Raw genomic sequence first — 13,590 nt, forward strand, 5'->3', positions numbered from 1 at the left:
GCTGAGCACCTGCCTGCTGATGGGCAGTAGTAAAGGAATTCCTTATTTTGCCTTGCTTGCACATGCAGCTTTTGCTTTAAACTGTCTGTATCTCAGCCCATAAGTTTTCTCACTTTTACCTTTCTGATTCTCTCCCCCATCCTGCTGAGGGGAAGTGACTGTGTGGCTCTTAGCTGCCTACCAGGGTTAAACCACAACATTAGTAAAGAAACAGACTACTTTCCACTACACCAATAGTCAAATTCTGATAGGTATTATTTCTATTGTTATCTAAGCAGTAACTTCTTTCAGAGACTTCTCAATACCTGTAAAATTACAGTGGAGGAGCTCAAGCTCAAGAATGGCTCATCCTGATGATCAGAAAGTGATGTGAATGTGGCAGGAGGACTGCTTGGATGAACAAGGAGCTCCTGACTGAACTCAAACATAAAAAAAGAGGCATAGAAAAGGTAGAATCATGGACAGGTGACCCATGAGGAATATAGAGCATTATCTAAACATGCAGGGATGTGGTTAGGAAAGCTGAAGACCACACGGAGTTGGCTCTGGCGAGGGATGTGAATAGCAACAAGAATGGTTCCTCAAAGTGTATCAGCAGCAGAAGGAAGATTTAGGGAATATGTGGGTCTGCTCCTGAATGGGACAGGTGCCCTGGCAACAAAGGACACAGAAAAGGCTGAAGTACTGGATGCCTTCTCCTCAGTCTTTAGTGGTTAAGACTTGCCCTTGGGAATACCAAGCAACTGAGAACAGTGGGAAAGTCTTGATGAAGGAAGTAGAGAAGAATCTCCTTAGGGAACATTTCAACAAACTGGATAAACAAAAGTGTGGGGCCCTAATGAGATGCACTTGTGAGTGCTGAGGGAGCTGACTGATGTCATTGCAAGGCCACTCTTACAATCTTGGAAAGGTCATGGCAATTGGAGGAGGTTCCTGAGGACTAGAAGACAGCAAATCTCTCTCCTATCTTAAGGAAGGACAAGAAGGAGGATCCACGGAACCACTGGCTGATTAGCCTTCGCTTGGTCCCTGGAAAGGTAATGGAACAACTAATCTTGGGAACCATTTCCAAATGTTCTAAGGATATGAAGGTAGTTGTGAAAAGTCAGCATGGGTTTTTGAAAAGGTCATGCCTGACCAATGTGATAGCCTTCTACGGTGAGATGACTGGTTTGGTGCATGAGAGGAGAGCAGTGGATGTTGTTTATCTTGACTTTGGTAGGACTTTCAACATTGTTTCCCATAACATCCCAATAAACAAACTGATTAAATACAGTCGAGATAAGTAGACTGTGAAGTGATCTGAAGGGCTAAAATGGTTGTGACCAATGGCATGAAGCCCAGGTGGGGACCAGTCGCTAGTGAAGTACCCTAGGGGTTGATACTGTGTCCAACACTAACATCTTCATTAATGTCCTGGCTGGTGGGATGGGGAACATCCTCAGCAAGTTGCTGACAACACAGAACTGGGAGAAGTAGTTGACACCCCAAATGTTTGTGCTGCCATTCAGAGGGACCTTGAAAAGCTGGAGAAATGGACTGACAGGAGGAACCTCCTTAAGTTCAACAAAGGGAAATGCCAACTCCTGCACCTGAGGAGGAGTAACCCCAGGTACCATGGTACACTGGGGCCAACCAGCTGGAAAGCAGAGGAGGACCTGGGGGTCCTGGTGGACAACACACATGCCCTTGCGGCAAAAAGGCCAGCAGCCTCCTGGGCTGCAGAAGGCAGAGCATTGCTGGCAGATTGAGAGGAGGTGACCTTCCCCCCTACTCAACGCTGATGAGATGCATCTGGAATGCTGTGTCCAATCCTGGGCTTCTCAGTACATGAGAGACATGGACATAGTGGAACAAATCCAGCAAAAAGCCGTGAAGATGGTTAAGGAACTGGAGCATCTGTCATGCAAGGAGGGCCAGAGAGAGCTGGGACTCTTCAGCTTGAAGAAGAGAAGGCTTGGGTGTGTCTTACCAATGTCTACAAATATGTGGTGAGTGGGGAGTAAAAAAGGTGGAGGCGGACTCTTTTCAGTGGTGCCCAGTGACAGGATAAGAGGCAATGGGCATAAATTCAAATACAGAAAAATCCACTTAAGAAAAAACTTTTTTACTGTGAGAGTGGTCAAACATTGGAATGGGTTGTTCTGAGTGGTTGTGGAGTCTCCATCCTCAGATACGTTAAAAACCTGACTGGAAACAGTCCTAAGCAGCCTGCTGTAGGTGACTCTGTTATTATATTCTGCTATTACTTAGAAATACTTGCTTACAATATGTTTTGGAAGAACTTTTGCCATTCCTAAGCTTTAACATTAGGTAACAGTTCTCAATAGCTTCAGAATATGAAGCAAATATCATGTCTTGTTTGGCAAATCTTTTCTCTGAGTAATTAGTCCTGATTTTTTTTTTCCCATGTTATTGTGTCCATGATATAGTAGCGGTAATACCACAAAAACATACCACTTCGATTTTATATGTTTGTGTTTTCTTAAAGTTAATTGCTAATCATAGGTCTGTAGATGCTATATGAAGAACACATGGAAGAGCAAACCCAGCTGATACATGATGAACCACTTTCTGCCCAAAAAGCAGCTCTTTTGAAGCTTTTTACTTTATCAGATATGGATGTTATTGTGAGGGGTCATGTAATCTGCTTTTGGAAAATTTTTGTTGTTGGCACCGTTCCAAGGCATTGCCAAACTCAGGAATAGCAAATCATCATCTTTAAGTTGTTCAAGCTTATTCTTAATAGTGTTATCTTTTTTTAATGTTGACTGTTTATTCTAAGAACCCTAGATCCAATGAAATGGATATTTTCACTGATAAAACATCAGGTTTTTGTGTAACTTCATGCCAAACACCAGAATTAATATCTTCCTTGTATTTTTGAAGTACTAAAACTTAATTTCTTAAGAATATGAATTGAACATTGCAGATAACTGATTTAAATCCTGATCTCCAAACAAGGAAATACTTTTTTGCATGGCAAGATCAAAGTATACAAACCATCATATTGTAGTTGAAATACATTTGGATTTTTTGATTCCTGAATGAATTGCAATTGACCTGCCATTTAGATACATAAATTATATAATATGATGTGTGTATCACGATTCTGTTTTCTGTAAGAATGTTGCAAGTAGTGACTGGGGCAAAAATTCGTGCTCATTTTTAATTTATGCTGACACAAAAGTCACTGAAATCTTGCAAGCTTGTCAATGTAATAAATGTTATTTGTCTCTTTCCTCATCCAAGATTACTGGATTGGTTTGTTATCTGCAAAAACAAATACAATAACAAGATTTTTTTTTTTTTAAGGGTGTGGTGTATGTAACAGCCTCAGGAAAACTATACTCATATTTGCAGATAAGACTCCTTGTATCTGTTTCTCAGAGTATTACTTTGTCCTTCTATAAAACCAACATTGTCTACTTTAAAAAAATTTTTTTTTTGCACTTACGACTCTTACATTTGAGTTTTATTTAAATTTTAGAGACCCTAGCAGAGCAGCTGAACACTACCTTGCTAACCTAGCATCTAGGCTTTGGCCTGAAGTACAGATTATTTTGCAGGGTTACATGTTTCTGAAACTGGGTAATATCTTTACCCTGTGCCATGTTTAGCCCATCTTCCAAGGAGACAGTGTTACTGAGACATGACTTCAAGTCACAACACTACATTTGGAAAGGAACATTTCTCCATAGTGCTCTCAGAGGTAGTCTGAAGAGCTTTTTGAGGAAGGCCTGTCAAAAACAAGTGTTGAGACTTCCAAAGTCCCAGTGAGGCAGTTTGAGGAGTGAGATTTTTAAAGGTCTTTTTTGTGGTTGATATCTTGGCTCAGAAAAAAGAGCAGGGTATGCACTTTTAAGCTTATCCCCAGAAAAACTTAGTTCCTGAAGAGAATGAAATACTAACAAAGCAGAGCAAATAGTTGTTGGTACACTGACTGATTGTTAATCTATTACAATACTGTCATCATATTGATTTGCTGGAAGATCTCTAGAATGACAAAAGCTTACTGAATCAAAGCAAAATTGTGTCTATATGGCATTACAAAGTAGTGACAGTTTAACTAAAAAAGAAAGTCATAATTCCATGAAAGTATGATCTGACATTTTTAGGGGAGGGGGAAGGGAAGGAAGAGGTATGATTTACCTATTATCATGGGATTTGGAATGATAATCAGATAAAGGGAATATGTTTTTTAAAAGCTGCATTTTAAATGCATTTTACATGCTTTTCTTTGTGTTGTGGTTTAACCCCAGCCAGCAACTAAGCACCGCGCAGCCGCTCACTCACTCCCCCCTGTGAGAGACTGAAAGAGTTTAATGTCTCAAACATTGTGGTGGGGCAAGTTCTGCTTAAAGGCAAACCCTGCACAGCAAGGAACCAAGGTGAAAAGCCCTGATGGGCTCAGACATCAGCAACAGGAGGGGGAGGGCAAGCTGGAGGGTGCGCAGCTCCTTGTTCTGATAAGCTGTTCTGATACAAAGCTCAAACAACAGCCACATACGCAGGGAAGGAGAAGTTACTCCGCAAAGGACCCCCAAGCCCAAAGGCTCACAAACTGCTCATTAACCTGATGAGTTCGGGTGCCCGCCTGAAGGAGGAGCAAGGATGATAAAAGGACAAAAACTGAAGCCCCGGCTGCGCAAGCCCACCGGGACTGGACCCCTCAGCTGACTGGACACCTCGGCTGACTGAACCAACGCTGGGCCCAGGACCGGTGAAATCTTTCTCTCTTCCTTTTTCTCTCTCTGTCTTCTTCTCTCTTTCCTTTTCCTTTTCCACAATCCCTACACCTCATCCGTTTCAAGATATAAACCGTTGACCAAGTCTGAGACTAAGAGTAGATCCAGCCGCCCCTAGACCCTTCTCTGAGGAGGAGTCTGGAAAGCAAGGGGGTCTGCTCTGAACCTCGTGACTCAACGGCAGGGATCTCCTTCCCTGAATTGATGTATATGGTTACACAGTTTACAGAAGTAGTCTTATGCCAATTCCTGTTGTGAGAAACCCTCCCACCTACTACCATGCCTCCCCAGTTCAGTTTGCTTCTGTCATGAATAAAATCTTGTAACTGATCGTTTGGTGTCCTTTCACCTTAATTTAGCCTGAAGGAATTTTGAATTAAACACAACTCCCTGGACTGTCCAGTCTGGGTCATGACACCCCCCCACCCGGTGGGATGGGGGAGAAAATCGGGAAAAGAAGTAAAACTCGTGGGTTGAGATAAGAACGGTTTAATAGAACAGAAAAAAGTAACTAATAATAAAAGTAACTAATAATAATAAAGTAACACTAATAAAATGACAACAGCAATAATGAAAGGATTGGAATGTACAAATGATGTGCAGTGGAATTGCTCACCACCCGCCGACCAGCACCTAGCTAGTCCCCGAGCGGCGATTCCCCGCACCGACTCCCCGGTTCCTATACTAGATGGGATGTCACACGGCATGGAATACAACGTTGGCCTGTTTGGGTCAGCTGCCCTGGCTGTGTCCTGTGCCAACTTCTTGTGCCCCTCCAGCTTTCTCGCTGGCTGGGCTTGAGAAGCTGAAAACTCCTTGACTTTAGACTAAACACTACTAGCAACAACTGAAAACATCAATGTGTTATCAACATTCTTCTCATACTGAACTCAAAACATAGCACTGTACCAGCTACTAGGAAAACAATTAACTCTATCCCAGCTGAAACCAGGACACTTTGTAAGAGAACTTTGTTTAGATGTGAATGATTTGTGTATGTGTAAGTTAATTGTGGTCTCTGCTGTGTCATGATTTCAGAGAGCCCAAGCTGCATTGCAAACTATGAATGCTGTGCAGTCTGGAAACCTGGCTGCTGCAAGTACTTCCAGTGCTGAAGGTGGGCGCCTTCCAGGTCAAGGTTCTGTTCTTCGGGTCATTGTTGAAAATCTTTTATACCCTGTCACTTTAGACGTGCTGTGTCAGGTAATGAGAATTGCTTAAAAAAAATAGTTAAAATGTGTTCCAATGTTGCTATTGTAAAGCCATAAACCTTTTTTTTTTTTTAAGTACCTGTGCATACTTAATTGCTTGAATGAGGACTGTCACTTTAAAATGATTTGTTGCAGTTTAGGGATCTAGGCTTGAATCAGTTTTGCACAAAAAATCAAAGCAAACAGAGCTTCTGTACTCAGCTTTTCATGTTGTCTTTCATTTCTTTTAAGTTCCTTGGTTTCTGTGGAAGTAGCAACAAACCTGAGGTGTTATTTCTAATTTTTGCCCACATGATGAGTTAGTGAAATACTGATTGTTATGAACCTGTGGACCAATATTTTAGCACTCTTTATACTGAGTAACTTTTGTAGTTTAGATTAAATTTTAGGGGTTTATATTCACTTTTATAATTCAATGCAAGTGATGTACTATACAAGTATAGTTGCTTGGACAAATGTTTTTGATTGTTCATCAACTATTAGAATGCCATTTACTTTACCTCTGAAAGCCTGGAATAGTGATGTGCTATAGCTATGAAAGACATTACCATAACTCCTGCTAGGAGTCATGCTATGCTGTTAAGAACCGTAAGTTTAAAACCAATAACTTTACAAGATTATGTCTTTGTGACTGAAGGATTTGTCAATACTTTTTTCAAATATTGCAAGCAGTTCTATACTTGAAGCTTTTGTAATTACTAGTAAATTTGTGTGATAAAAAATATGCCCCAAATACGAGTTTCTCAAATTAATGATTTAAAATAATAGGGATGTTTTTACAAGAACCTGCAGTCCTGGAAGAAGATTGTTGCTGCTCTACTAGCATATTGCATAATAGCTGATCGTTACCAACACTTTATTTTTCGTCTTACCTCTTAATATTTCCTCTTTCTCTGTATCTCCCCACCATGATACTGATTATCCAGTATACTAGTTGTCACTTTGATGTAGCAATTTGCCTGATCTAAATTCTTGTTTGTATCTGTGAGTATCGTTCACTCATTATTGAGCTCGTGCAAATAGTATGTCAACTGTTTAGGATTATTAGTGCACTCAGAATAACCTGAGAACAAACTTTGGTGGTTATGGGAGCTGTACTAGTTTAATATTGCAACAGCAGTTCCTGGATCTAATCTTCTGTGGGTTTTTTGTTTGTGGTTTTTTTTTTTTTTTTTTTTACTAAGCAGGCAGTGGAAGAGGAGATTCATGTTAATTAATTTAATTAATGTTTACTTCAATGCAGCAGAGCTATATTTTCAGTCTTTGAATTGCCCAATGACCTTCACTCAACTACTTTTGCAATAGGTCTAGAAAATTAAGCAATTTTTGAAAAGGGAGCTTATTTGGGGTTCTTACCAAGGGACAATCTGCTCTAATTAAAGCAGCATTTTGTGCCTGATGGTTACAATGTAACATTACTTTGTAAGTGTGGTAAGGTTAATGAAAACGAAAGTATTCACTGGTAAGTATAGCATCATATGGAACACTAGCAGGCAAGCTGTCATCCAAAACTTCAATTATATTTTGTAAATTATAACTGCTTGTCAAGAAACTAGCACTTTCTTTTACCACAATTCACCTTAAAATATTTATTATAAGAAATAGAATATTCAGTGTTATCTTTGCAGAAACAAAATTGATATACACAGTGGGTTTTAGCTTTAAAACCAGACAGGAATACATTGAATTTCATTATCTTAAAAAGGTCTATTTAGTCTTCTGGATAAACATGGAAAAGCATGTGTTCAGAAGCTGTATTTAGGCCTTTCTTAAGGGGAAGTGCTTTATGAACAGGAACTCAATGGCTAATTTTAAATTGCTGTGAAAAAGGTTTGTGTCTGTCTTCTACCACAAAACAATGACTGCAGCATAAAAACCTTGTTTCTGAGAGATTGAAAAACTGGGCACAAAGGGTTAGGACAGTGTATCTTGCATCCATGATTCTATGCCTAACAGGATGGCAAGAAATGCTTGTCCTTACCTCTGGCCTTTCTTTCCATTTCAGGCTTAATACTTGCCTGGGGGGTTCTGCTTTCCTGACTTTGCATCAATTCTAACAGTTTGTTCTAAAACTGCTAGTACTTCCCAAACTTACCTTTCCTCTTCCTCTCTTAATTTGGAGATAGTTTTTCTGCACTTGCATGATACATCCTAGCTATACTTTTTTTCCTCATTCTATGTGGCTTTGCTTTTGTATAGACACCTTCATGTAGTGCACACTCTCATTTTGAGTGTATATATATTTAATTTCAACCTTCTAAAATTTTTCTGCAATGCTTGCATTTGCAATAAATCAAATACCATTCCGTTGTAAATTAGAGGGGTAGGTCCCAAACTAGGTCTTTGTCTTTCTTCTTTCCTTCTTTTTCTTCTAGTTAGTACAGTGGGTCTCCGTGATTCATTTGTAGGCTCATCAACTATTTAAGATGTATTTTTGGTCACCAAATTTGCAGAATTTGTTTGAAGTACAGAATGTAAAGGTGGATACCTTGCAAGGCATTTTGCAGTTCCCATCTCAACTAACTTGTAAAAGTCCATTTCTCAAACCTCAACTTTGATTTTTCCACAATTTCTGTGCAGACATTGGACAAATGCCTGTTTGGGCTGGCCTTCCCTGCTCTTAGTTGAACAGTCATTGCTAAAACTTTAAGGAAATTTTCTCCTTCTTCCACATCTTTTGTAGCCTCTTTTTTAATTTTTTTTTTTTTTTTTACCTGAAACAAAATTCTGAGTTCACTCAATTTCTGTTCAGCTGTCAGAAAAGAAATCATTTTCAGAAATTGATATGAAGTATTAAATGCTAGTTTTTAGTGTGCATGAATTATTCATTGTTTCTGAAAGTCCCTGTTTTTTCCTTCTCAGATTTTCTCTAAATTTGGATCTATCTTGAAGATTGTCACCTTCACTAAGAACAGTGTGTTCCAAGCTTTGATCCAGTATGCTAATCCAGTGAATGCATATCATGCCAAAATTGTAAGTGTAGCATATTCAGCTTGATTTTTTTGTTTTGTTTTGTTTGGGTTTTTTTTTTCCCCCCCAAGTAAATGGGGAACATTAGGAATAGCTTGATCATTAACTTTATGACTTCTCTTCATTCTAGCACACTTGTTGCACATGAATAACTTTGCCATCCCTCATTAGTTAAGAGGATAGCACTCTGTCATCAACTGCAAGCATAAATGCACAGCACATACCCCAAGACCTGCCTGAGTCTACCAAAACAAAAATCAGACCTGTCAGTAGTGATGAGTGATGGTAACTAGTCGACCAAAAAGTCTTTTGCCTTTCAAACTAAATGGAATATTTTCAGTGAGATTCAATACTAAGAGTAGTGTAGTTAAATGCCCAGAGATTAGATGAATATTCCACTTGTTTGAATTTCAATGAGAAATTTGTAGTAATCAATGTTTTCACCTTAAACTTCTTAATATCAAACGTGCTGTATCCTGATTTTTACAATGCACTTTCTTAGTAATGAAGAAAACCTCACCTACTTTAGGTGTATTTCCTGCAGTGGTTTAACTTTGACTGGGTGCCAGGCACCCACCAAGCTGCTCTCGCTTCCCCTCCTCAGCAGGACAGGGGGAGAAAATAAGATGAAAAAGCTCATCGGTCCAGATAAGGACAGGGAGATTGCTCATCAATTACCATCACAGGCATAACAAACCTCAACTTAGGGAAGATTGATTTAATTTATTGCCAATTAAAAATAGAGTAGGATAGTAAGGAGCAAAAACAAGAGTAAAAACACCTTCCCTACACCCTTACTCCCTCTTCCCAGGCTCAGCTTCACTCCCAACCCTTCTACCTCCTCCCCCGAGTGGTGCAGGGGTACAGGCAATGCGGGTTGTGATCTTTCCATAACACTGTCTGTGCCTCTCCTTCCTCCTCACGCTGTTCCTGTGCTCCAGTCTGGGTCCTCCCCATGTGATACAGTCCTTCACAAACTACTCCAACACAGGTCCTTCCCATGGGCTGCAGGTGGATACCTTCTCCACTGTGGACCTCCATGGGCTGCAGGGGTACAGCCTGCCTCAGTATGATCCTCTCCGGAGGAATCTCTGCTCCGGTGCCCAGACCACCTCCTCCTCCTGCTCCTTCTCTGACCTTGGTGTCTGCAGGGTTGTTTCTTTCACACTTTTCTCACTCCTCTCTCTTCCAGCTGTTGCACATGTTTTGTTAAACATGTTATCACAGAGGTGCCCCCAGTGTGCTGACTGGCTCTGCTTTGGGCAGCAGCAGATCTGTTTTGGAGCTGGCTGGAACTCACTCTTTCCAGCACGGGGCAGCCCCTGGTCTCTTCCTACAGAGGGGCAGCAGCCCCCCCACTACCAAAAGCTTCCTACGTAAACCCAATACGTTTGTTTTTCAAAACAACTTTCAGAATTAGTTTCCTTATAATAGCTAAATATTTTAATTTCTAGAAAATATTGTTAATTTCCTCAGTGGGGAGTAGTTTGATAATTAAATATTGAGGGCTGAGACCTCACAGATTTTTGAAAAGGGACAGCAGTGTTACAAATCCTCACATTATAATACTTGAACTGTGAACTAAAAAATAAAGACAGAAAATAAAATACTTCACTTACTTGAAACTAAGCCTGAGACACTTTCTATTTCACTTTAACCTATGTGGATGCCTCAATATTAGTAAATAAATAAAATCAATTTGAAAGTTCCCATAGAATGTACATAGAAGAATAGATTCCACTAAGTATTAAGTGGTATTCAGCATTCAGTTTTTTCAAAAAATTACCAAAAGACTAGAGTGAATGGAACTTTTACCCTACTTTTGTTATTGAAGGTGACTTTATTCTCAGCTTCAAAATTAAAGGCACAGAATATTTATCTACTGCTATTTGCACTGTAGTCAGATAAGTAAATTCACTGTGTGTTTTAGAGATTAACTATATATTGAAAATTAGTAAAGGTAGTTGGGATTATAGCCTGTGTGTTAGCAATAGCATCTTTTCTTAAAGAACAGTATTAATAATAAATTATACCTTATTTCACAGAAATTATAATTTCAGTCTCTATTATATTAAATAATTATAACAAACTAGTATCTTTTGACTGTTTTTTCCACCTTCATCCATCATGATTCTTTTATGACTGGTATAGTCAGAAAATACTACTTCAGTGATTTCTCTGAGCATAGCTGCTCTTAAAAAGATGGATTTTATGGAATCATTTAGGTTGGAAAAGTTCCTTAAGATCATCAAGTCCAATTGTAAACCTACACGGCTGAGTCCACCACTAAACCATGTCCCTAAGTGCCACATCTACATGTCTTTTAAATACCTCCAAGGATGGTGACTCAGCCACTTCCCTGGGCAGCCTGTTCCAGTGCTTGACAACCCTTTTGGTGAAGAAATTTTTCCTAATATCCAATCTAAACCTCCCCTGGCACAACTTGAGGCCATTTCCTCTTGTCCTATCACTTGTTACTTGGGAGAAGAGACTGACCGCCACGTCACTACGATCTCCTTTCAGGTAGTTGTAGAGAGCGATAAGGTCTCCCCTCAGCCTCCTTTTCTCCAGACTAAACAACCCCAGTTCCCTCAGCCACCCCTCATAAGACTTGTGCTCTAGACCCTTCACATGTAAGGGACAGTTCTGTACAATAAAAATCTCCAAATTAGTATCACTACTAGCATCTGATACTGTGTGTTGAGTTGAGTGGGAGACAAGTAAGATTAGAAGCACAGGTGGAAAGACAAGTCATACTTAAAGCTATGTTTTGTGCATTGCCACAAGGCGACAATACTTACTAATTAGTGGACTACACTAGTACTCTACACAGGATGTTTAGGTAAGGATAGCGGCAGTATAATTGCCTACTTGGCGTTTAAAAGCAGCACCTTAAAAACAGAAGATGAGTTTCTGTTTGGATACAATTGCAGGGCGAAAATAAAATAAACTTACCCACTATGTGTTTTGTCTCTGAAAGCTTACTTATTTTTCTTCAGGCTCTGGATGGCCAAAGTATTTACACTGCATGCTGCACTCTGCGTATTGGTTTCTCCAGGTTATCTAGCCTTAAGGTAAAGTACAACAATGAGAAAAGCAGAGATTTCACTCGCCTTGACCTTCCTTCTGGTGATAGCCAACTGCCCCCGGAGCCACGCGTAGCTCCTGCCTTTGGTAAGAAACCTTCACTTTTAGTGGTAAATACACAGTAAGATCATTATGCTTTTTATGTTACATTTATGCTCTGGCTTCATATTGGGTTCATAGAAGGGTACATTTTGCATACATTTTGGTTTGTTAGGTCCAGTAAAGTTTGTATGGAGAGCAGAAGGTCCTACTCAAGATAAATGAATATCTGAAATTATAACATGAGGAATGCTCTTGGGCAAAGTCAAAGTGTTGTCAAAAAGCTACATTTGTAAAATGCTGTGAAATACCATTCATACAGGTAGTATAATAAACGTTACGTATCAGAACGGTCAATGTCAGTCATTCAAAATGGATGCTGGTTCCCTAAAGCTGCTTGAAAAGAAGTGTTTTAAGCGTGTTAGCTCTTGTTCGTTGGTATTTTAGGGTAACTGCCAGCTGTAAGAAACGAAACTGTAAGAAATTTAGAAATGCCACGCTTATTTCTGTATGTTTTGTAGTGACCTTCTGAAAGATAAAATTTTAGAAATTTTCTTGAATTTTAGAAGTCACTTCCATGGCATAGAAGAGACAGTGTCTGCTTGAAGCCACACTGGAGAAGCCTTTTTCGCATAAATAGCTCAGGCATGCTCATTTAATCAACTTTGGTAAAAATGCAAATCACCAGACAGATTAATCTGCCCTGGCAGAAGTGCTCACAATGCAATTTGAGTGATTTTAGCTACTTTTCTTTCTCTCTAATGACAACCATTAGCAATAATACACAGCTAAGAACTATCTCAGCTGTTGAATAGGTATCTAAGTGCCGTCCAGTTGGTTAGAACAGTAGCAAGGGCTGGGAAACAGTTCCCTTTTTTCCTTCAGTTTTTTGTGATTGCTAGGGCAGATACTGGGTTTGGTTTGGTTTTTTAGATAGTTGGCTTTGTTGCAGTCACTACTTTCTTGATTGATTTTGCTGGTCCTCTTAAAGGTAGGCCTTGGATCTTTACGTAATATACAACCATTTTTATAATTTTTTTGAGTATTTGCCGTACAGCATCATGGAAATGTGCCGTTATAGATCTGATATGTTCTTATTAATTAGACTTACACAATTTGAAATGTCAATAAAAGGGGAAAGTACAATTAGAGTAGATTAAGGACAAACTTGCTTGTAGGGTAGAGATAACATTGTACACATGCTTTTGGAGGGTAACACATGAACACTTACCCATTTCCTCCCACCTCACTCTTCCAAGCTTGTCATTGCTAGCAATCTCATTTTCAGTGTGAACTTTTACTGTAATAGTAAGAACAGCAGAGGTGCTGGTGTAAAGAAGAGGCTGATGCCTGTATCAAAATTTGTAGTGCAGTCATAGTGAAGCAGTTACATAGGTATTTTTCTTTTAAAAAAAATAGCTGTAGACTGGGAGAGGCATGCTTCTAGCCTTTCTGTCAGTGGTAACAACATGCATATGTTGCCATAGTATGTCCTGGTAGTCCTCGGTTGCATGACATGAGGAAAAGATGTTGGG

The 13,590-nt window shown here is 39.6% G+C and overlaps 1 protein-coding gene across 2 annotated transcripts in view; it reads left to right on the forward strand.

Moving 5' to 3' along the window:
• PTBP3 (polypyrimidine tract binding protein 3) overlaps positions 1 to 13,590 on the forward strand; it is a 61,076-nt gene that overhangs the window by 33,103 nt on the left and 14,383 nt on the right. For both annotated transcript variants that reach the window (XM_030005568.1, XM_030005567.1), the window contains 3 exons: positions 5,787 to 5,951; positions 8,822 to 8,932; positions 11,929 to 12,103. In XM_030005568.1, the coding sequence (XP_029861428.1) occupies positions 5,787 to 5,951; positions 8,822 to 8,932; positions 11,929 to 12,103 (451 nt within the window). The remainder of the gene's footprint in view (positions 1 to 5,786; positions 5,952 to 8,821; positions 8,933 to 11,928; positions 12,104 to 13,590) is intronic.

Source organism: Aquila chrysaetos, chromosome Z (genome assembly GCF_900496995.4).
Source record: "Aquila chrysaetos chrysaetos chromosome Z, bAquChr1.4, whole genome shotgun sequence".
Taxonomy (NCBI): Eukaryota; Metazoa; Chordata; class Aves; order Accipitriformes; family Accipitridae; genus Aquila; species Aquila chrysaetos.